Here is a 24,673-nt window from a genome sequence, read left to right as displayed (position 1 = left end):
ACAAGAACACACACACACACATGCACACACACACACCCCGAAATTCTGACACTGCTACAACATGAAGGAACCTTAAAGACATTATGCTAAGTAAATGAACCAGTCTTAAGAAAATAAATTGTGTAGGATCCCACTTACATGAGGTACTTAGAGAAGTCAGTCTCACAGAGATAGGAAGTAGAATGGTAGTGCTGAGGCCAAGGTGGTTAGGGAGTTAATATTTGATGACTGATAGCTTCAGTTTTGCAAGATAAAAAGAAACGGATGGTGGTGATTGTTGGACAACGTTATGAATGCATTTAATACCAATGAACCGTACCTTTAAAATAGTGACAGGAGTAATTTTTTTATGTTATGTGTATCTTAACACAATAAAGACAAGAAAAAAGAAAGTAAGAATAATCCCAAGAACTAGGCCCAGGAACAACACCTTGACCTCTACCAAAGTCATTCGCCAGCCTGTGCCTTATACAACCCCTTCCTCTGTCCTTTCATGGCTGACTCACACACTTTCCTGCACCTTGTCTCTCTGAGCAGTGAGGTGTACTCCCCCTCTCAGGCCCCAGAGGCCTACTTCTCAGGAAGAACAGCAACACCCAGCCTCAGCTCCATGGCTCACACTCCCTCACCTGCTCATGTCTCAGCTGCCTTAGGGCCATGCTCCCCAGGTACAGAATGTGGCAGTCATCTGACTGGCCAGGTCAGTCTGTCAAGCTGGCAGAGGGAGAGAAGTCCTTTGGGAGCCATTGTGAAGGAGCAACCCCATTAAACTCGAGCTTAAAAGACAGCTAAGTAATTAGCAAAAGATTTACTCCGAGTAAGCGGTGCTATTTCAGGCCATGCCTCTGTCAAAGGAAATGTTCTTGCTGCTAGCTGACACCAAGTCAGCAGAACTTTGGAGAAATTTGCCTTTGAGGTCTCTAGGAAAGAGATGGAGAAAACCATAGTATGTGGATAATCTATAGTGAAGCTTCTCATCCACCTCTGGGGCCCCCTAAGTTACCTACACCAGGTTAGGTAAGGGTTTCCCTCCAAAAACACTAATTTTTTTCCTTTTGGAGACAGGGTCTTGTGTATCCCAGGCTCATCTCAAACTCCCTACTTAGCTAAAGATGACCTTGAATTTCCTGCCTCTACCTCCCAAGTGCAGAGATTACAGACTTCTATCACCATGCCCAGTTTATGCAATGCTGAGAATCAAACCCAGGATTTTGTGCATGCCAGGTAAACACTCTTAACAACTGAGCTACATTCCAACCTTTCTTTTTCCAGTGCTAGGGATGGAACCTAGAACCTCCATACATTGTAGGCAAGCACCCTACCACTGAGCTACATCCCCAGCCCCTCAAAATACTGATTTTGTGTAAAAGAAAATGACTATTATGTCTGGTGGACTTCAGTCCCCAGTTTCATTCTACCTGCTTGGCGCCTAGATGGGAGGTAAGGAGCCATTCCAGGGATACAGGGAAGACTGAACCAGGATGCAAAGGCAAGGCCAGGGGCAAAAGAAGAGGTGGAAAAGCCAGAATTAGCTGGCACCCAGATCCTCAATGACACTGCCTGTGACAACCCCTGAGTGTCCAAGGCCAAAGGGTACTAGAGGAGCAGCACACTGGTGATATATCATGGGGTGTGCTTCCCAGAAGCACAGGAGAAAAAGGAAAGAGGAGATGATGCTAGGTGCCAGGATGCTGTGGGTCAGGAAGAGGGTGACACCAGGATTCCCAGGCATGGAGCCACATATAGGCTGATGAGAGCAGTCTTTCCTCAGTTGCAACCTGACCAAAGCAAAGATTCCAGCCAAGGCCCCACCTCACTTAAGGCAGGCCCAGCATGAAGCTGAGGGGCCAGGGGATGGTCCGGCCAGTGTCTGTCAGACTAAAGAAGCAGCATCTTTTATAATTCTCGTGACAATGTCCTCTTCTGCCAAGTTATATGCTTAGCAGTGTCTACCTGAAAGGGCCAGCCTTCCTGACTCACCACAAAGGCGCTCAATGGAAGCCAGGCATTGGAGCACATACCTGTAATCCCAGCACTAAAGAGATTGAGGTAGGAGGATTTCAAGCTCAAGATCAGCCTGAGCTACATAGGGAGACCCTGTTTCAAAAACAAGAGGGGACTGTGGAGATAGCTCAGTGTCAGTAAAGTGATTGCCTTACAGCCATAAAGACCTGAGTTCCATCTCCAGAACCCACATAAAACACATACAAAAAAGCCAAGCTTGGTGGCACATGCTTCTAATCTTCTCACTGAGGAATGGAGAGAGGTGGCTTCTTAGGACTTAATGGTCAGACAGCCTTGCCTACTTAGCAAGTTCCAGACCGATGAGAGCCCCTGTCTCAAAAAAGCAAGGTAGACAGTGCCTGAGGAATGACAGCTGAGGTGGTCCTCTGACCTCTGTCTGTATGTGCACATGTGCACCTGCACACACAAGCATGCAAACACACACACATTTTTTTAAAGGTGCTCAGGGGGCTAGAAGATCCCTGGTCGATAAAGAAGAAGAAACGTATTCTTAGAAACCATTTGGTTATATACATACGTGGCTCATTTTGACCAAAAACAAAGATTGTCTTCTGGTAATGTGGAGATTGTCACACACAGGAAAAGCAAATTATCAAAATTCTTAAACTCTGTGAGATTTAAGAAAGCATATTCCAGAAGAGAACAGTCATGTCCAGGCTGGGTGAAATCAGAGGTCTTACCTGATAGGCGTTCTGTGACATCCAACACTGCAGGGCCACTCAGGAAACGCACACGACCAGCAAATGCTTGCAAGAGGCAAAGGTGGTCTGAAAAAGATGGAGATGTCAGTGGCCATGGTGCTGCGGGTCAAGCCATGGCACCAGGCACTCAGGGAACCAAGTGCCCCATACCCACGTGGGGAAAGAGGCCCTATGGGGAGCTGAATTCATTTTTCCAAATCACAGTGGGGCCTATTTTTTAAATCATGTGTATGGAGGTCAGAGAACAACCTTGGGTGTTGGTCTTATTTGAGATGGGGTCTCTTGTTTGCTGCTGCTGTACAACAGGCTAGCAGGCCTGTGGGCTTTTGAGATTATACTGTCTCTGCCCTCATCTCACTGTGGGAGTGCTGGAATTATAGATATATGAACTACCACATCTGGGCATAAGAACTCAGATCCTTACACTTACATTGTAAGTGCTTTATCCACTGAGCACTCTCACAGAATCACTTTTTTAATGTGAATGGACATTGGATAACTGGGGAAGAACGAGTGGTCTAAAGCAATTAAACTGACTCCCAAACAGGCTGCCATTTACTCCCATGGATCTGGTTCATAGTGTCTGTGATTTTCCAAATCGTCCTAAAGTGAAGATGAGATAAAAGAAATAGATGGATGGTTGACAGACAGACAGACAAATAGCAATGATAGCTAGGGTGAGTATGTGGACATTTTAGTGCATTTACAGCTTTAGGAGAAAATGAGCCATTGAACCACGGTCATACAAAGGTCATTAAGGGACTGGGGTTAGCATTCAAAAGTCATGTCTCTCCTTGAAGTCTGAACTCATACTCTAACCAATAGGACATACCCATCCCAGGTAATCACTTATTTCCTGGGATGAATACTTCCTGGCACCCTTTATGTAATAGACATGGAGCCAGGAGCTAAGTAAAAGTCCTCCCACACCCTAAGAGGTTCCTTTGACTTGAACATGAGCCTGACCCAGGGTGAGAAGCTCTGTGCTGCTGTAACCAGGGCCTGGAGACCAGAATCAGGGGTGACCAACTCCACTTGGACAGCCCAGAGCTGTCCCAGCTCTAGCACTGATAGCGTACACCCCAGCAACCCAGGATGAAGAGTCCATCTTTCAGGATGGAACCAGCTGGTATACTCTACTGGGGCTACAGGAGGGACTTATGAGCTGGGAACATGAGTATCTCTTCATGGGTTCACATGAAACCTCACTGCCTAGACTGATTTCCCCCTTGCCTATAAAGCAGCTAGCCTGAGGCCCAGGCCCAGCATGAACGCGTACGCCAATAAGGCAGCATTCATCTCTCAACTCACCTTTCAGGAGGCTTGGAGGAAAGAGGGATTTGGAATCGCTTTTTTAAAAATGTGTCCCTGGAGTGCAGCTCCCCTGGATACCAAGTCAAACCAATGCGGAAAGCACTGGGACTGAGCACTACCACCACCACTAAGATGGGAAGCTGTCTCAGGACCTTTTAGACTCTTGGGCTGGATTTCTAAAGCCAACTGCAGCGGGACCCTGTACACAATCATCTAAGCTTCTAAGCTGCCCATTGCTCCTACTGTAGCTGATATTCTCTAGTTTCTCAAACTATTAAAGACCTTCAATCTTATACAGACACAGGAGGTATCCTGAGAATTATGTGCTAACTCAGAGAAGATGGACCTCTCTCTTTCTATCTCCCCATTGCCCCTGAACCTGGAAGCCCTGGGGATGCTCGGCTCCTGACATGCCCAGCTCCCAGCATACATAACTCCCAATATTTTGCAACCACAGCAGTCATAGAATACTTAATGAGAGGTGGGGCCAGCAGTGAAATCCCTTTTCAGGGATGTAGTTACAGCGCTTGCCCACACCTGTCAGGAGAGCAGGCCAGGTCCAGTCACCCAGCAAGTGTGTTCTTGGTCCATTTTCTGCTTCCATAATTTAAAAAAACAGAATGGGCAATTTATAAAACAACAGAAATATATTTGGCTCAGTGTTTAGATGCTGGTAAGTCTAAGAGCATATGCCAGTCTCTGGTGAGGGCTTGGGTACTGCATTAGCCCATGGTAAAAGGCAGAGGGACACATGTGTGTGTCAGAAACAGAAAGGGGCCAAACCCATCCTTTTATCAGGAACCCACCCTGTGATAACCAATCCACCCCTGCAGCAATGGCGTCCACCCTTCATGGAGTGGAGCCTCTGGCATGAGCACCTCGCAGAGGTCCCACCTCTCACCACCACCATGACAGCAATTCAGTTTCATCATGGTTTAGGAGGAAACCTCCAACCATAGCATCTGAGGTGCAGAGGCTGACATATAGACAGTTTAATAAGTAGCTTGTTCAAGTTACATAGTGAAAAGAATGAACTTGATCTCCCATAATGCTCAGGCTAGCTCTTGGCCTCTGACATAGTCTTCCAGGGTCAGAAAAAAGTAAACTTGGGGAGTACTTGAAAATGAACATCTAGCAGATAACCATATCAGGCCATGTTCCCATGGCATCCAGCAGGTAGCAGGTACCTAATAAATGTCTGCAGAGTACAGGTACTTAATAAGTACTTTCAGAGTATAGGTGCTTGTTAAGTGCTCAGAGTATAAAGTAATGTCAAAATAGGACACAGTTTTCCCAGGCTGGTTTGTGAACTCCAGAGCACCACACCCAGGCAGTTGGCCAGTTTTGTTCTGGACACTTTTTTAGAGTGAACACTCAACTTTTGGGCCACGTTCACGTTTAATGAGACAATAAACCATAGTGATGATGGGTGTAGACTGGGTATAGATTGACTGAACTTAATTCCTGGCTTTTTCACATATCTTGGGTAACAATGGATGAGCCACTTATTCTCTCTATGCCTCAGCTTACCAATCTATAAAATGGAGGCAATCCCAGTTCCCTTCTCATAGAATTGCTGCAAGAACCAAATGAGTTAATTTAATATTTAGAATTGAGCTTAGACCATATGTATGTATTAGCTATTTTAATGAGTTTGATTATTGTCCTAAAATCCTTTAAAAGTCAAGCAAACTTCACATTGAAATGATCAAATAAGACCATATAGAAATAGAGTCTTACAGGCTCCTGGGACCTTGCTCATATGAATTTACAGCAATGGTGTCAGCATGCACAAGACTTACGCAAACTCGAGCAGACAAAAGCCTAGCACAGAACTGTGGAAATGGGCAGCAGGCCCCAACCTTAGCCGAAGAACTATTAGCAGCTAATTACTACTAGATGAAGAAGAGCTGATCTTCTTTAAGGAGTGACTCTTAGATAGGCTGACTACACCCCACTGAATGAACTTGCACTGAGGGACACCTAGAGACACTAATTTGACTCAATAGGCCTTAACATAAATGAAAGAATGCATGAAATCCAGTAGGGGAGGAGCTATGGGAGGGGATGATGGGAGGGGATGATGGGAGGATGCTGATGGGGAAGGGAGTATAACAAGGACCAAGATGCTGTGTATGAATTACACAAAAATTCAATTTAAAAATATTTTTAAAAAAGAGGCCAGATAGGGCTGGAGAGAGGTCAGTGGTTAAGAACACTGGCTGTTCTTGCAGAAGACCCAGGTTCGAATCCCAGCACCCATACTGTAGCTAACAACTGTCAGTAACTCCAGTTCTAGGGGATCCAACAGCCTCTTCTGTCCTCCACAGGCATTTCAAGACACAGGTGCACTTACCTACAGGCAGGCAATACACTCACACACATAAAATAAAAAAATAATAAATAAAAATTTTTAGAAAAAGGCCAGACACTTGAGCTACAGATGTGACAGTGGTGGAGCCCTTGCCTAGCATGTACAAAAGCCCTGAGTTCAGTCCCAAGCACCATTTAGAAAAAAGACACTGGAATCTAAACTCTGAGAGGCTAAAATCAATACTCCATTAGCCTAGCTCACATTTCCAGAGCCTCTCTTCTGCCTCACAAGGAAGCCAAGACTCACTGTGTGGGTGAAGAGACTATTTAAGAAGCTATGCAACAAGAAGAAAGCGGGCACTGGCTAGAGAGCCTGGGCTCCTTTGTCTACACCGGGTAGAGGGGTCATCAGGGGTAATCACACCTGTTCCACCTCAGGAAGCCCTGAGGCCACCAGGCCATGTCATCTTCAGGCTACCTGGAAGCCAAAGAAGAGCCGTGTGTGTGTGTGTGTGTGTGTGTGTGTGTGTGTGTGTGTTGAGAGTTCCAGGTTCAGTGAATATACCTCAGAGAACGTCCTCTTTCAGATCTCAGCAAACACTCTCTCCCTTGACTGACTTCCCCTTGTTCTCTGAAGGCTACATGAGTTAAAGGATGGTGTGTGTGTGTGTGTGTGTGTGTGTGTGTTTGTGTCTGTGTGTCTGTGTGTGTCTGTGTCTGTGTGTCTGTCTCTGTGTGTCTGTGTGTGTCTGTGTCTGTGTCTGTGTGTCTGTGCATGTCTATGTCTGTGTCTGTGTGTCTGTCTCTGTGTGTGTGTGTGTGTGTGTGTGTGTGTGTGCGTGTGCGTGTGTTGTGGAAGCCAGAGGACAACCTCAGGCATAGTTCTTTAAGAGTTGTCCACCTCATTTTTTGAGACAGGATCTCTCACTGGGACTGGGGACTTGCCAATTTGGCTAGACTTGCTGAACAGCCAGCCCAAGGATCCACCTGACTCCATCTCCCCAGTGCTGGGATTACAAGCACATTAACACCATGCCAGGCTTTTTATGTAGGTGCTGGGGATCTAACTCAGATCCGCATGTTTGTGTGGCAAGTTCTTTCATGACTAAGCCATCTCCCCAGCCCCACAGAAGAGCTTTTTAAAGAAAGCGTAAAAAGCATGGCAGTGTGGACAGTGGCAGCAAAGAACTGGAGTGGAAACGGCATGGGGATAGTCAACACAGACTTAGTAACTTGGAATTCTTCCCTGTGGCCCAAATTGGGTGTGGTTGTGAAGGAAAAATGGGATCTAATTCACCTGCACAAGCATGCATACTGTGGGGCAGCCCATGACTCAAGAGTAATTATATGCGAATGCTCTGATTTATTTAATCAGGACACAAATTCAAGTGTATAATATGATCATAACTACATACATAAATATGCACACTAAAAATCTAAAATAAAGCCAGATGTGGTAGCACATGCCTTTAATTCCAGCACTCAGAAGGCAGAGCAGACAGATCTCTGAGTTCAAGGCCAGCCTAGTCTACATAGTGAGACCCTGTCTAAAAAAAATTTTAAATGAAAGATGACAAATGTTAATCGCTGTTTATTAAAACACTATTTATTAAAGGATTTGGTACACATTATAAATTTGTTAGTTTCCTTTCAAATGCTTTAGATTTTTCATTTTTTCAATAATTAATAAGCATGGCTTTTACAACAAAAATGAGCTTTATGTTTTCATCTAGGAAGACTATAAAGTAGCATAGAAAGCTGGGTGATGTTTGTTTTCTTTGGAGATTTTTGAGGGACTCACCTGTAGTCCAGACTGGCCCTAAACTCATAATAAGCCTCCTCCTGCCTCAGATTCCCAATTGCTAGGATTACAGATGTGCATCACCAGTGTCTGCCTGGATAATGTTAAATGAAAGAGGCAAAATCAAAACTGTGTTCACTTTTGATTTTTAACTGGGTAAACCTGTATGCTTGTAGACAAATAGCAGATCAAGATATTTTTGAGTGTTTGGTATATTGGATATGCAACCTGGATACCGGTCTTAATCCCATTGACAATATAATACTGGCCATAGGAGTTACAGAAAGCAATGTGTTTAAAGTCAGAGAACAAAACTGCAAAGGTAGATCTGAGACCACCCTCATCCCAAGCTTATCTGCACTCTCCAGCACTGGCCAGAGGCTGGGCTAAATTAAGAGAGCTCCTCTTAGCGCCAAGAAGCCTGAATGCCAAGGTCACCTGGGAGAAGCAGAGCTGTCAGAAGCCTGAGGTTTTCATCAGGGAAGTTTCTTCTCTGACAGATGCAGTAGCAGAACCCAACAGGGCCAACCAGTCTGCTCCTGCACTTTCTTAATCCTCAGAAAAAGTCCCCTGAGATCGGATCTTGGTGTAGGAAGAATGTCATCGAGCCTCCAGCCCAGAGAGACCCCAAGGTAGGAAATGAGTGATAAAAAACAGCAATCAGGAAGCAAGCCCACGTCTCCTCCCTCACTACACCCCGCCCCCATACGCAACCGCAGCAGAAACCTGCACCTGTTCTGCCAAACCACCACCCTCAGGAGAACCAGGGAATAAGAAGAAAGAATTTGGGCTGATGAGTCTACATTATCACTGAATTCCACAATCCAGAAGGATCTTAAGAGGCTGCCTAAGAAGGTCAGCCTCGCCACTCAGTTGTGCCATCTGGACTTTGTGCCAGAAGACGGCAGCCTCATTTGGCATTGTTCTGGCCCTGCAATGGGCAGGAAACAAACAGCACCATGCTGAGCTGTTGCTCCAAGACTTTCCACATTTAAGCACTGCTCAGCATTTAACAGTCTGCCTCCATCCAGCCTGGAGCCTAGAATCCCTGGGGGCCATGAAGAAGCAGGCTTGAAAGAAAGTTCCTCCATTGAGAGGGTGCAAAGGGATCACTAGAACCTTCAGGCTCAGCCGGATAGTCTGGGAAGATCTGGATCCTTTTCTGTCCCCACTGCCCCAGGCTCTGCAGCTACCACTCACCCTAAGGAGCCAGCTGAGTTAACTTGTTTCTACTCTGGGCCAAGTTGCTCATTCTAGGCAGAGGAGAGCCCTTACTGGGGACAACTTGATTCTATCCTTGGTATTTGCTGTTGGTAATTAAATTCTCCAGGTCACTAACCTAAATCCCTATGGTTCCAATCTACATGGATCTAGAAGTCAGCTTGTCAATTCATCTTCAAAAAACACTTTCAAAGCCAATGCTGCTGGGGCTAGAGAGATAGCCCGGTGGTTGCAGAGGACCCAGGTTTGGTTCTCAGCACCCACTGGTAGCTGACAATTGTCTTTAACTCCAGTTCCAGGGGAATCTGATGCCCTCTCCTCACCTCCACAGGCATTGCATGGCACGGGTGCACTTACATGCAGTAGACAAAACACTCAAACACATAAAATAAAAATAAATAAGCCATGCTTTAAAAATTAATGCTGCTGACTGGACTGAGAAGGTGAGATACATGGCAAAGCCAACTGGTCCAGACTGTTCATTCCCACACCTGCTCAAACAGCACCTGGAGCCAAGATAGTACACTTGAATTCATGCTGTAGGCTCTACTTTTTGCCAAGAATTTACTGAGCTACATTTAACCCTTTGAGGCCAAAACCATTCCATCCCAACTTTGACACTGATCTAAGAATTACAGAAGACAGCTCCCCTCTCGCACCTGCATCATTCTCTCTGGACCAAAGCTTCTAGCTGCTGGACCAGAAGGGCCATTTCCAGCTGCATCCAAGGAGGTCTTGTCCCATAGGAAGGGAGACTCACAGGCATCTCCCTGGTAGTTAAAACACTACTCACAGTGTAGTCAGAGCCCCAAAGCAGACTGCTATGCTTTGGATATAGTTTGGCTTCCCAAAGGTGTAAGTGTTAGGAGTTTGATGTCCAGTGTTGGAAAGCAGTGAGACTTTTAGGAAGTGGAGCTTAGTGGAAAGTGATAAGATGATTTGGGGCATTACCTTTCCAAGGAATTAATCCTGGTCTTAAAAAGTGAATTACTTCCCACTTTTTTTAATCTGTGTGTGTTTATGTGCAGACACACACATGTGAGTACAGTTGCATTCATGCCACAAGCACACATATGAAGGTCAGAAGGCAATCTCAGGTGCCAGTCCTCGCCTTCCACCTTATGGAGACAGGGCTTCTAGCTGTTCACTACTGCATTCGCCAGGCTAGCTGGCCTATGAGCTTCAGGGATTCTCCTGTCTCTGCCTCCTATCACTGTAGGAGCGCTGGGATTACAGACCCATATGCTGCCGTATCCTGCTTGATGTGGGTTCTGGGGATCTGAACTTGGGTCCTCATACTTGCACAACAAACATTTTATCCACTGAGCTATTATTACCCCAACCCCAACAGTGGGTTCTTATAAAAAGATCAAAATCAGCCCCTTCTTGGTCTCTAGCTTCCTGTCTCACCATTAATCTTCTGCATGAGCTTCCACTATTGTAATGCTGTTCCCCATTGGGCCTCCACCAGAGCTGAGTAGAAACTGATACGATGCTCTTGAACTTCTAGAACCATGAATTTAATTTCTTTTTTTTTTTAAATCAGAAAGTTCCAAGCCTTGGATATTTTTGTACAGAAGCAGAAAATGGACTAATACACAGGCCATCTCCAGGCCTACTGCTTTCCAAGGTACTCATTCTAGGTAGATACAGGAAGGCCTCAGGTAAACAGTACCCAAGTCTTGTGACTATGGAAGACATCAAATTCTATTGTCCAAAGCTCTAGGCTCCACCATGCTTGGGAAGGTTGGCCTAGTGACAGAGAACAGAAACTGAGAGCTTTGGAGGAGGAACAGTTAAAATAGTCCTCTCTCCAGACTTGAATGCTCATCCTCCTCAAAGTCCAAAAGCCCATTTTGCTTGGTGTAGATTTTCCCAATAAATTCAGGGCCTGAGGTGATTTACCAAGAGCCTTGGTTATTGGCAACAGCAATCTCACTTACCCAGAGCAGCGCTAAGAACAAGCCATAATTTAGAACTCGATTTATATTGTTTGTTCTACAGCAACAAACTCAGCAAATCATAAATTTCCTCTGAGATGAAATGTGGAAATTGACAATATTTATGAACTCAAGAGACAGAGAAGGGCTTGACCAGGCCTTTGATTTGTAACTGAAACTCCTCTTGGTGTCTCTAGCCAAGGACACAGCTGCTGTGCCATGCCCAGGAGCTGGGCTTGTGCCAAAGCATGGGGAAGGAGGAAGGATGAGTGTATGGAGGGATGTTTCCAGCCTCATCCAGAATGGTCTGTGAATGCCAGAGACCAGATATTATTACTTTGAGTGCACCAGACACACAGCAACAGGCAAACAAAGGCCACTTTCAAACACAAGCTTCTTCACTCTAGCCCGGACATAAACCTACTCAAGTGCGACTTTCTTAGCACACCTGACGTTTTGAACTTTCCCTTCCAGGTATCTGCCAAATATCACCTTCTAACTACCCAGGAAATGAAAGGAACAGAAGCATAAGCATCAAGAAGTCCACATAATAATGTAAAGCACGTGAGAGCCAAGAAGTTTGTGCCCATGAGACTGGAGAGATGGCTCAACAGTTAAAGAGCACTGGCTGCTCTTGCAGAAGACCTGGGTTCAAATCCCAGCACCCACATGGTGGTTAACAGTCATCTCTAACTCTGGTTCCAGGGAATCCAACGCCCTCTTCTGTCCTCCATGGGCACTACACAACATGCTTACATATGTGCAAGTATACCATTCATACGCACAAAATAAAAATTAAAAAATGTTTTGGTCTTTTTGAGACAGGGTCTCCCTGTAACCACAGCTGGCCTAGAACTCATTATGTAGACCAGGCTAGCCTTGAACTCACCGAGATCCACCTGCCTCTGCCTCCCAAGTTATTTTGATATATCACAGTGAAAGATTTATCGTCCTCTTTTTTTTTTTTTTTTTTTAAAAAAAAAAAAAAAAAAAAAAAAAAAAAAAAAAAGGTCTTGCCCCTTCTGATGGCCACCTCAGCTCCTTCCTTTTTCCACTGTTCTTTTTCCACTTCCAGTCCATTACCAAGTCCTGGCCCAGCTGAACCTTGCCAAGCACTTCTCATTCATCCCCTGTGGTGTCCTGTGTCCCTGGGAAAATCATTTCCCTCAAGTGACTACAGGGAAGCTAGACCAGACTCTCTCTCTCTCATTGTCTCCATTCTCGACCATGTGGTGCCTAATAGACAGAATGTGAAGAAGCCTCCAGCTAAGAATTATGGTGGCCCTACAATGCCAACACCTACTCTACACAGCCTCAGAAGAACCAGCCTCAGACCCTGGATGCCAGTCTGCTGACTCCTAAGCAAGAAAGTGGGTGCGGTGGCTCAAGAGCCAGCTGCCTCCCAGAACCCCGTGGGGTCTGCAGTGGGATACTCACCCAGGCTCTCCATCATCGCATCCAGCACAGTGGAGGCAGCAGTAGAAATCCCAGAGTTCTTAGAGTTGAGGTTGTCTGCAACCATGATGATGAGAGAGAGCAGCATGGGGTGTACACTCTCTTGGAGGATGGGGAACATCTGTGCGAGGGATTCCAGCGCCCACTGGTTCACTTTCTTGTTGGAATCTTGAAGCCTTGGGGTGAAGGCATCAAAGACCTATTGAGGGAACCAAAAAATGAGATCTCATGAGAACTCAGGCTGAGTTTGCCCAATCAACTGGCCTTCACTTGGGACTCCTCCTGTATTCCTGAAAGGGATCTCCAAGATATACCAGAATGCTCCCAATGATGAAGAATGGGAAGGAGTGATAGGTGTGTATGGATCATTCCTCACATGCCAGTCATTCAGAGCATCCAGTTAGATCCTCCATACCACCTTTACTGGTGACACTAGCAATCCATGTTACTATGTTATCACCCTGCACTTTCCCCTTAACAGCTAAGCCTCAGAGAAGATGATTCAGCTCACATAGCTTGTAAGAAACCTGGATGGGTACCAGGTCCATTGATGCAGCCTGGGTCTCTAATTGCCAGTGGCTGCCTGACAGCCTAACTCCCAGAAGAAATAAGCATATGCCCTGGTGTTCAGCCTGTGATTGCTGTGCCTATTCCCAGCCTGTCCATCCTTAATGGCCCAGACACCTATCCAACCATGGTGTCTGACCCCAAATACTATATAAAGAACTAACCAGGAGTGACTTAAAATCTTGGCCACAGAAACTTTACTCCTGACAGAGGTACGGTAGATGCCCAAGAAACCTCTGGGCATTTCCAGGTTATGCTCAATCCCTCAGCCACATTCAGGTAGTCTTTTGGTAATACAAAGGTCATCAGAAAAATAAGTATTTAGCAGGCTCCCTGAACATCCCTCCAAACCAGTTCCAATTATCCAGATAGAATTGGCACCCACAGGGAAAAAAAAAAAAGAGGGCAGGGGTGGGCCATGCTCACCTGGACCAGGTTGGCAGCGATGAGCTCTGGTTTAACTTTACAGTACTCAAGGAGCCGCCCCACACCTTCCATCCGGGACTGGAACTCCTTGGCCTCCAGCAACCTTATCAGCTCCCGCAGCTGCTCCACCATTTCCATATCACCCCGCACGGAGGAGCGCAGCCCCGTCAGTCGTGGGCCATTGCAGCCAAACCTAGGTGGAAGCAGGGGCTGACCCCTGGGGAAGAGCCCAGGGGATGAACACACCTCCTGCCCCATGCCCCATCCCATTGCCAGGTAGAGCAGAAATAGCAGTGTCACGTGCAGCTTAGTCCAACCCCAGCTTCTCCTCTAAATGCTGCTTAAGGATACTGGTCTTGGAAACTCCAGGAGTCTCTTTTCCTCAAGAGACAACAGCATGATCATCTAGGGTCCCATCCTCTGATCAACAGGCAGGGCTCCCTTTTCCTGACTTTCACCCTCTCTTTTCAGAAGACATGTAAATAATTGCAAGTAAGAAAGATTAAAAGTGAGGGTATATCATGTGAACATGACTGACATGTGTGTGTGTGTGTGTGTGTGTGTGTGTGTGTGTGTGTTGCTAAGGATGGAACCTGGGTTCTCATGCATGTTAGACAAGTACTCGCCACAGAGAAGCATATCCCAGCCCCCGTCCAGCAGGGTACATTTAATCTAAGAATAGAGTAAGAGTCAAGATTCTAGAGTTTACCACACCCCATCTCTGTCTGGTACCCACATCCTGCACCTTGTTGACAAGGCTTTCTCACACTCCTCCAAGAACAGGAAGTATGCTGAGAAGCCCTGCTCCCTTTCATTTGAATCACATGTCTATCAGAGCCCCTAGACTATTCCAGGCCAGCATTACAACAGCTCCACACAGGACACATAGGACTCACAACTAGTTCAATACTAGGGTCACTAACTGATTCTGCTCTATACCAAGTCCCACCCAACAGGTTCCAATGCCATCCATTCTGTCCTTTGTTCCTGCTTCTCACATTCTTGTTACTGAATACCAAGAGCTATGCTGGGTCATGAAAACAAAGAGATGAGAAACAGTCTTTGCCTTAAGCATCTCACAGATGGATAGGAGACAGAACAGGTGGTAGGTGTGCAGCATAAGCAAAAGCACGACACAGCAGAGAGAGAAAGGATGAGGAAGGGCAGGGGCTGGGGGCTGATCTGGTCTGGTGAGAGAGGGTGGGTAGGAAAATACAGGAAGTTACTGCTGAAGAGGTGGGCAGGACCTTCCCCAGCATCCTGCTAAGGTTGGCTGTGATCCTCCCAAGACGTGGCAAGATGGTTTAAATGTCAAGCAGACGATTCCTGTTTGGCATTTTACTGTTCCAAGCACCCACCCTCCAAGACTCAGGCCAGGTCTTTCTTGTCTGCCTGTGTTCCAGCCCTGTCTCTGAACTAGTCCCAGACTGGCCAATCTGGTAACTAAAAGACATACTGATCTAAGTGAACAAAAGGATGCTGAGCTTACACAGAGAGCTCAGCCAACAAGTCCCAGCTATACAGGCAGAATCACGTTCTCTCAGCCAAGACTACAGGAATTACCCTCTGTGGGCAGGTGCTGCCAAGCCCACGATTTGGTCTGCTGAAGATGTGTGTGAGAGAATGCACCCTATAAGTTTATTTATGAGAAATGCAAACCCCAGTCCACAAGCCACCCCAGAGCAGCCCCTGACCATAGATAAGCAAGACATCTCCATTGGCAGCTTTGACAATGGAGCCACAGGGACATGAGAGCAGCCATACCCCTCATCACTTGGCAGCCCATTCTCACACACCACCAGACTCTTCAACACCTTGTGGCCTTTGGCAGATGGAAGTTCATGATTATCTTGTATTCCCTTAAGAAACAAACAGAGAAGATGAACCAAAAGGGGTGGCCTGACATCATAACAAAAGGGCTAAAGCTTTCCACCTGGAAGTGCTTCCTGGTCACAATCCAAAGCCCTGGAATTAGCTGAGCAGAGATCAAGATCTCCACTTAACACGTGAAGGTGGGAGGCCCTGGAAGTTTGAGGTGCACAGGGGTAGACTCAGGTATGGGCACTGAGGACAGAAAGCACATTTAAGTCCCTTGTCAGGAATCATGATGAAGTGGGAGCCTCTGGGCTCCTGATCCACTCTCCTGACCCACACAAGGGCTGCCAGGCTCTGCCAGCTGCATTCCATTGGCTCACCCTCTGTCTAATGGCCGCCATGACTTTCCGCAGGTCATGAGACGGGAGGGACTGCTTCAGAAATGCATCAAATTTTGCATTGGTCATCAAGATATTCACCATCTTCCGGCCATAAAATCTGCCATAGGAGAAACAGCAAGATGAAGAAACAGTCACCGAGAGGCCCAATAAATTCACTCTACAGCTTTATACAACTTTCCCAATTACAGTGGGAGAGGTTTGCATACTTCTAATTAGGAAAGCAAGCCCTACATAGTTAAAAATTAGATTCATAAAAGAATAAACATCATCCATAATGCCATTACCAAGAGAAAATCACTATTAAATTTTTATATATTTCTTTAGTCTTTTTTCTATGCATTTACATTTTAATGGATATCAGAATACATAGGCAACTTGCTTCCAGTCTTTTCACTTTCTTATTAATCATCTTATTAATCATTGAATATTCTTCAAAGCATCCTTTTTAATAGCTACCCAGTATTCTGGATGGCTATACCAATATGTCCCTAACATTTTTCTAGTTTGGGACACTTAGAAGTCTATGGAAGGGTACACTGGAAAAATATAGAAGGGAATAAATAGTCAACTCTACCTGTAAGTAGTGCTGGCTGGGGACAGGAATCAAAAGGCTTCATGTAAGAGGCAACCCTTGGGTTGGGACTCAAAGGATGAGTACAAGTTCATAAATGGGGTGGGACTAGGAAGTAAGGAGGAGGAGGGTCATTCTAGAACCTACAACATAGTCTGACACAGCAGCCAGATACAGTTACAGAATATGAGGCGGAACATAAGGAGAGACTAGACAGAGGGGGGGGGTGCCACCTGCTTAGAGCCATGTGAAGGAGCTGGGCTTTGGCCTGCAGGCAATGGAAAGCTAAGGAAGGGCCAGATACTCATGTTAGTCCAAATGTCTCTGGCAAGAGGGTGGGTCATGGGGAGCAAGACTAGGGGTTTGAAAGAAGGAGAATGGGGATAAGGGCAATCAGGTTCCAGAGGTGGCAAAGGGGTTGAAATCGCAGGATTTCAAAGCTGGTTGGAGGCGGAGCAGGAAGCATCTAGAATGTCTGCACTCCATCCAGTCTAAGACTGTTGATTCTAAAATGCATCACTACCTTATTTTCCACTAAGTAAAAACAGGACAAGAAACTGCGGACAATTTCCACTGCCTTCAGTGCCACTGCCACCCGAGGAACAGAGGTCATGTGACTTGTGCTCTTTTCCTTCCTTAGAGCAAGTGAAGTTCTTACTTTGCAAGAAAATGTGGAATTTTGATCATCCCTGCCACATGAAGACTTGCTTTATTGATCTCATTGAGGCCCTACTGCTATACATAACTTTTTATTACTGCAACTTTTCATTTCAGTGCCAAATAACAGTATAACATTTCTAAGACATTTTAAATAGGAATTAACTCAACAATTCTCTGCAGAGCACCCAAAATGACTTTCAAAAATAAACAGTTGACAAGCAAAGAAAAGCTCTAAGCATAGTTCCTACAGTGCAATCTTTAATTCACAAGTTTATACAAGGAGCCTCAACAACCAAATCTGAAAATGTACAAATAGTAAAACCCAGGTAATAATCGCTGGCTGGCCCACAGCAGCTGTGAGAGGCCTCGAGCTGGAAGATACATATGTGCCAACTTCAAAGATATTGCAATGTGGGGGGGGGGGCATGTGTCTGGGATTCAGTAAAGAATGGGAGCATCTATTTTGCACTTGGGCGAGTTGGTAAATAACAGCAACATTGAACAACAGAGGGAACACAATCTGAGAAGCAAGTTTGGGAAAGCAATGAGATCCTTTAGGGACACTTTGTACTGAAGATGGCAGTGGGAGATGCAGGGATGGGTCCCCTGGAGGTATTAGAGGTAGGAGGCTGATGCCCAAGAGGGTAGGTGCTAGAAGGAAATACTGGAAAACTGCAGTTTGCTGATGGTGGGAGAGCCAGAGAGGAGGAGGAGAGAAGATATGATGGTTAGTGGGTTTTCTGTTTATTTTTGCTTCTGTTTTAAATATTTTTAGTGATTCTTTGAGAATTTCATACAATGTATTTTGACCTTATTCGGATCCCGTCCCCAATCTCCTCTCAGATGCACCCCCACATCCTCAACCCCCTTGCTTCATAATCATTATTATTTTTGTTATATTTTATTTATTTGTATTTTATGTGTATGAGTGTTTTGTCTGAATGTATGTAACTATACCACATGAGTGCAGTGACTGTGGAAGAGAGGAGAGCACATTGGATCTCCTGGAACTGGAGTTACAGATGGTTGTTAGCCACCATGTTGGTGCTAGGAACCAAACTTGGGTCCACTGCAAGAGCAGCCACTGCTCTTAACTGCTAAGCCATAACTTTATCTCTCAATTATTTTTTAAGGACCATCAAGTCTAATTTGTGTTCTCCAAATGCTATTGGGTATGGGTCCATCCCCTGGAGTACAGTCAACATACCCAGCATCACACTCTTAAAGAAAACTGACTCTCTGTTTCTCTCCCAGTATCTATGAACTGCCAAAAGTTTCTCAGCTATGGCTGGGGCTCCTTGCCAACCTCCCCACTCCATCCTGGGATTTTGGCTCCTGGCTCTGACTTGTGTATCCTGTCACAGTGCTGTTGGGTTCATATGTGCAACTATCCTGTTATGTCTGGAAAACAGGATTTCCTTGTATTTATCCACCACCTCTGCCTCTTATAATCTTTCCACCCCCTCTTCCACAATGATCCCTGAGCCTTGGGAGGAGAGGGTATGATATTGATGCCCCATTTAGGACTGAGCACTCCACAATCTCTTATTTTCTGCATGTTGACAAATTGTAGGTCTCTGTGTTAATCAACATCTGCTGCAAGAAGCTCCTCGAGTGTGAGTTTAGAGATTCGTTAATCTGGTAGGTCTGCGGTTGCACATGTGCCACACGATCCCGCTGGAGGTGGCAGTGGCAGAGGGAGGGTTAGCTGGCTGGTGGGACTTGGGGAGGGACTCTGAAGGGACTCTGGCAGATGGGGGGGGGATCTTGAGGGTACCATGCTGTGATGATTAGTTTTAATTGTCAACTTGACACAATCTAGAATCATCTGGGAAGGGACGCTCAATGAGAAATTGAACCATGGCATGCCTGTGAGGGGTTTTCTTAGTTGGGTCAATTGAGGTGGAAAGACCCCTAACTAAATGTGTGTGGCACCATTTCATGGACTGGGTGGGCCCAGGACTGAATGAAAAGGACAGAGCAAGCTGAGCATGTGCATGCATGCATTAGTTCACTACTCCCTGCTCTTGACTGCAAACGCAGTGTGACCAGCTGCTTCAAGTTCCTCCTGCCTTGACTGCCCCAAAATGATGGACTATATAACGGGGAATCGTGAGCTAAAATCCACCACTTCTTCCTTAAGTTGTTTTTGACAGCATATTTTATCACAGCAACAGGGAAATATCCTAAGACAGAGGACTAAGGACATTCCACAACCGCCTCTATTCAGATGACAGGCAGGATGGAGAAATGGTCCCAAGGGGCAAGGAGAAGCAGGAAGTACAGTTACTTGGAAACCAGGAGGCACAGGGTACCAAAAAGGAAAATGTAATGTAGCCAGTGTCATCCAGGGAGGAATATTAAGTCTTAGAGAGATGCTAGGTCTTGATTTCCATCTCTGAAAACAGTCCTCTCCAATATTCTTCCTTTCAGTGAACAATACAACCATTGACCCAGCTGTTTGGTTTAAAGCCTAAGGGGCATCTTTGATGTGTTTTTGAAACCCTCACCACCTATTGGCTCTGCCTTCAAAACAAACCTAATGCCACCCCTCTCTTCTGGTCCCAACCTCCAGTCCCTCTTGCCAGGTGCTGCTCCCCTCCAACTTCTCCCATTTGAGCAACCAGAAGTATTTTAATCAAAATGCTAGCAAGTATGTGAATAAAAAAGTCATTAGTAATGAAGAAAAGACATTGAAAGAATGGCAAGTCGTCACTGTCCCTACACAGCTCTCCCTGACCCTCAGCTTCAGGCCACTCCACTCCAATCTCCATCCATCTCAGCTTTCTCTTTGTCCCCCTTATCTGTTTCTTAAATGCTCGTTGTATTTATTCATCTATGTGTCTTCTTCAACTAGGAGGTAAGCTTCAAGACAACGGGGGCTTAATTTTCCTTATTCATTGTTGTATCCATAATAGTGAAAAGAGCACTCAGTAAACACCTCTTGCAAAAATAAGCTGACCAATCTCATCAAGAAAAGCCCTGGGGCAGGTGGACACAAGAGCCACATTGCAAGGAGGGGAGGGAAGGGAAGTTAAAGAGGCACTGACCACTGCCTAAACAGGCTGGCTCTGATGCTTCGGAGGCAGCAGCTAACAGGAAAGGATCCAGCCTCCATCCATCTATCTGTCCCTCTGCAAAACCCTGAGAAAGCTGAGCTGTGAGCTGTGGCACCAGGCCCTGATGGGTACCTAGTTACCTTGGCCATACCTGGGCCTGAGTCCTGCCCTACCTCGTGTCCTGGTTAGAGTCCTGGGCCAACCTCACCAGGTTGTGCACCAGCATGTCTGTGTTGTCCCTGGTTCCTGAAAGAAGTTTCTCAGCTCCAATCTGCTCCAGGACAGCAGAAAGATGCTTGGCAGTGCATTTCCGGACTAAGGGGTTCCGATGGCTGAAAAGAAACACAATCACAGCCAAGTGGTCGGTCACAGAGTAAGGGTTTGGAGGCCCCAGACTAACATACACACAGAGCTAAGATTGTAGACTGCAGACCTATGTTCATGCCAACCATGGCTTTAAAGCCTGTCCTCTGTGAGCTGGGGGTGTCTTTGAGGAAACAGTAGTCAGTTCCTGATGATGGCTGAAGGTGACCACGGGGACATGCAGTGAGACGATGTTCCCTAAATGGGCCTGTGTATACACAGGGCCTTCTTGAGCTAAAGTCATCCTGTCCACACATGTGTGTCCCAATCTTTCCTCAACTTAGGAAAACCCTTCCCAATCAATGTCTCCTTCTCCCAGTTCCACAGGCACAATCAAGCGTCTCCTCTGAAGTGGCACCTGCTTGGTCCCTTGGTAAATACAGTTGCACCCTTATACCCTAGCCCCTCAGTCAGGCAGCTAGCCCCCTGGGAGTAGGTGCCATGCTGACTCTCTGTTGTGTCACCCTGGTTCCTGCTGGTGTTCAGCACATGCCTGTTATTTAGTGAGAGTTTAGCACACATTTGTGCAACTTAACTGGGTGATTTGGTCATTGCAACAGGTAGAACCTGAACTCTGATAAGAGAAACCCGTCATGGTGTCAACTTCTTTCAAGCAGGGCTTCTATGTCCACAGCTCATCAGACAGCACTGACACCACACACACGCTTACACACACATACAAGAACATACATACACACACACACACACACACACAGTGTCCCACATCAATGGAACACGTAAAACTCTCCTCACTCAGTGTAGCCCATAGGCCTATGCTTTGGAAGCTAAAGCTGAATGTACATGTTAGCACAGGAGATCCAAACATACGAGCCCTGTTATGGGCTTCTAAAGGACACATGACCTGGTTCTTATTGACAATGATCAATTATTATACCCCCTGTGTCAGGCACTGTGCTGGCTCCTTTTACCCATCATCTCCCATCAACTCCATGAATTACTACTATCATTCTGCAGATGAGGACACTAAGGCAAAGGGAAGAATCTACAAAAAGCACCATTTCTCCCAAGGTCATTCAGCCACAACCAGTGCTCAGTAAATGTTAGGTAAGGTTCTAAAAACTGTCTCTGGAGCCATTCACTGATTCCTCAGAACTACCTCGGGTGATGGGCACCATTATTATCCCCATCAATGAGGAAACAGAGGCCCAGAGAGGGGACCCCACTGCAGGATGTGAACCCAGGCAGTGGGGTTTGGGAGTGGCTCACATTTCACAATAGATAGTGAGGCAATAGCCAGGATCTGCTGGCCAACACAGCAGGCCCTAGATCTGCTGAGAAGCAGGTGCCACAGTGTGATGACTGACTTACAAGGGCAGAGAGGTGTTATTGCTCTGTGGGAAGAGGGGCTTGGAAAATGCCTTTGGTTTTGCTGTTGGGTTGTGACATGAGGGGAAGTAAGTTGGGCTCTAACAGTAACCCAATCTCCTCCCTCATGAGAGAGGCCAGCTTTGCTCCTGGCTGTCCTCACTGGTTCTACATTTCATCAGAAAAAAACATGCTCTCCTGGGAGAGATAGGAGCCCCTGAGGCACAGCTGAGGCTACCTCTGCAGCCTTGTCTCCCAAGCATTACCATGGTCACCATGCACGTTCCCCAGTCTGTGAAGAAAAACAGCACTCCCCCTTCCAGTCAAACTCAGCCCATTCTCTCCATCCTGGCCTAGAAAGGGTAGCAGGAGCCCTCTCAAACCAGGATCTTTCTCCCCCACATTTGCTATGAAGCCTGCAGTAGGCACCTTCAGCACCCTGACCCCCAACATCCCAAAAACCCTCTGTAATGCAGTTTCTGCTTCCTTCCTCCCTGTCCCTTTCTCCCATTCTTCCATGTTCCTTTCATACTCCAAGTCCTCGCCCCTGACACACACCCCAGACAGCAGGCAGCACATACTAGACACCCGCAGAGGTGAGGGCCCCCAGGGCACGAGCAGGGGTGACGTTTTCCACCATGGCACCCAGGGCCCTGTTGGCTGCACGCTGAATGAACTCGCTGGTGTTCCCCATCTTCTGAAGAAGGCAGCGGGTGATCTCTTCAGCCTCCTGGTCCATGTTCTTCTTTAAGGACCGGAAAAGGTCTCCCAGAGTACTGATGGCCAGGCGGGACACCTTAGAGCGGAGATTAGTGACCTTGGAGAGAGAGGAGAAGGGACCTCCAGGATGGTTGGACCTCCCCAAGGGCTCTGAATACATACAAGATGGATACTAGGCTGACTCCCCTCCCATCTTCTCACCACCCCAAACCCCCACCCTCATCTTTGACCATACTAGAAAAGAGAACCTTTCCATGTCCTTGGGTAGAACAGCCTCATTTTGTTATCATAACTATTAATTCCATCTTCATCATTGTCTGAAATTTGCATACTTGATCTGCAAAGTGCATGCTATATTTCAAATCAGAATATTTCCCACAGGTTATAGCCCCACCCCTGGTTCCAGATCAGCTTTCCACTAGTTGTATCTACCATCAATCATATGAACAAGCTGCACCTCATACTCCAACTGCCATGAATAGAACCCTTCTCACTGCCATGCCTTCTGCACCATGATGAACTGAAATTTCTCAGAAACATGAGCCAAAATAAATCTTTCCTTAAGTGTTTTGTCATAGTCATGAGAAAGGAGCTAGTTCAGCACATTTACAAAACCTGTCCACTTTATTCTTCACAGCTACTAGAAGACCTATGACACTCATTTTGCAAAGGGAGACACCAACCCTCAACCACGTGACACCTCCAGCCTGTGTCAACACATTGTCTTCTGTCTGTATTCATAACTCACCTACCCTCACTAGAGCAGCCAGTTCCCAAGGGTGTGGACTAGCCTCTACAGGGATCAAGCTCATGTTACTGCCTTTCAGAGTGGAGCTTAGGCTGATCTCCATGCAGGCCTTAGAAAATGCTACACAGCCCAAGGTTGGAGATCAAGTCCAGAACATTCCATCCTTCCTCAGGTATTTTGAATTTATAGGACAGCAGAGGTTGTGACAAATGAGCAATGTGACTTCAAATGTTTCAATTCCCAAAGATAACAAATAAAGAAACCCCAGGTCTCAGTGTTCCAATCTAAAGGACAGGTGATAACTGGAGGCTGAGAGATAAAATGGCTAATGCTCTTGGAAGCCACAGACGCTTGTGGTTTCTGTGTAACTCACCTGAGCAGCTGCACAGGGAAGAGGGAGTGGACTGGGGGATCTGGCAAAGCACACAAGCTATGGGGAGGTCTCACCTCCACGGTTACTGCCAAGGACACATCATGCAGCCTCGCACCAAGGACCTCCGAGTGACAAGCTGCCAGGCGCTGGATGCTCACCAGGCCCTTCTCCTTCATCTGCCTGAGAAGAAAGGCCAGGCCTGTCACGGGAGGGAAGGAGGAAGGAGTCCTGTTCCTCTGCAGACAACCCCCAGCAGGGTGCAAGTCCCTGGCCTCAGGGGCAGGGCTTCTGGGGTGTCACCAGGCCTGGAATCCTAGCAGCTCAATACAAGCTGTTTTATGGGCTCCTGGCTAGCCCTCCCCTCTGGGAGTGCTGGGATCTGAGCCACCCAGGACACATTTGGTCCTTTGATACAAGGTGACACCTTCGAGAGGATACTGTAAAGTGAGGCTGAGGATGGGGAAGGCCTCTGTGAGTGTTCTGGGCCCCAAGTCATCACTTCAGTCATGACTGAGATCTTATGTCCCATTCGTGTAGTGGCAGGACACTCCTATAAAACTTGATTTAGATGGAGATTAGCTCTGTTAGAAGAATGCTTGCCTAGCCCTGGATTTAATTCTCCCAGCACTGCAAAAGTAGGGCATGGTGGCACACACGTGTCATCCCAGCACTCAGGAGGCAGAGGCAGGAGGATCAGAAGTTCAAGGTCATTTTCAGTGCATTCAAGGCCAGTCTGGAATACATGAGACCCTGTATCAAAACAAATAAATGAACTCAATTTAGATAAATAAAACTGTGACCTTCCCCCACCTCTATATTTCATAATCAAGTTCCTAACTAGCTGTGCCTGGCTCTGGCATGTCACAGAACAGTG

At 46.4% G+C, this 24,673-nt stretch overlaps 1 protein-coding gene across 1 annotated transcript in view; it reads right to left on the bottom strand.

Annotated features, from left to right (window-relative positions):
• The window catches only part of Togaram2 (TOG array regulator of axonemal microtubules 2), a 56,886-nt gene that overhangs the window by 3,120 nt on the left and 29,093 nt on the right, over positions 1 to 24,673 (bottom strand). Inside the window, exons 11-18 of the mRNA XM_008846486.1 lie at positions 23,874 to 23,979; positions 22,540 to 22,775; positions 20,443 to 20,601; positions 15,959 to 16,076; positions 15,528 to 15,622; positions 13,764 to 13,956; positions 12,753 to 12,969; positions 2,706 to 2,792 (exon numbers count right to left, since the gene is read on the bottom strand). Of these exons, the coding sequence (XP_008844708.1) occupies positions 2,706 to 2,792; positions 12,753 to 12,969; positions 13,764 to 13,956; positions 15,528 to 15,622; positions 15,959 to 16,076; positions 20,443 to 20,601; positions 22,540 to 22,775; positions 23,874 to 23,979 (1,211 nt within the window). The remainder of the gene's footprint in view (positions 1 to 2,705; positions 2,793 to 12,752; positions 12,970 to 13,763; positions 13,957 to 15,527; positions 15,623 to 15,958; positions 16,077 to 20,442; positions 20,602 to 22,539; positions 22,776 to 23,873; positions 23,980 to 24,673) is intronic.

The sequence above is a fragment of the Nannospalax galili genome, unplaced genomic scaffold (assembly GCF_000622305.1).
Source record: "Nannospalax galili isolate Female #2095 unplaced genomic scaffold, S.galili_v1.0 scaffold683, whole genome shotgun sequence".
Taxonomy (NCBI): domain Eukaryota; kingdom Metazoa; phylum Chordata; class Mammalia; order Rodentia; family Spalacidae; genus Nannospalax; species Nannospalax galili.
Note: the sequence above shows the minus strand (reverse complement) of the source record. Positions and strands in the feature narration are given on the sequence as shown.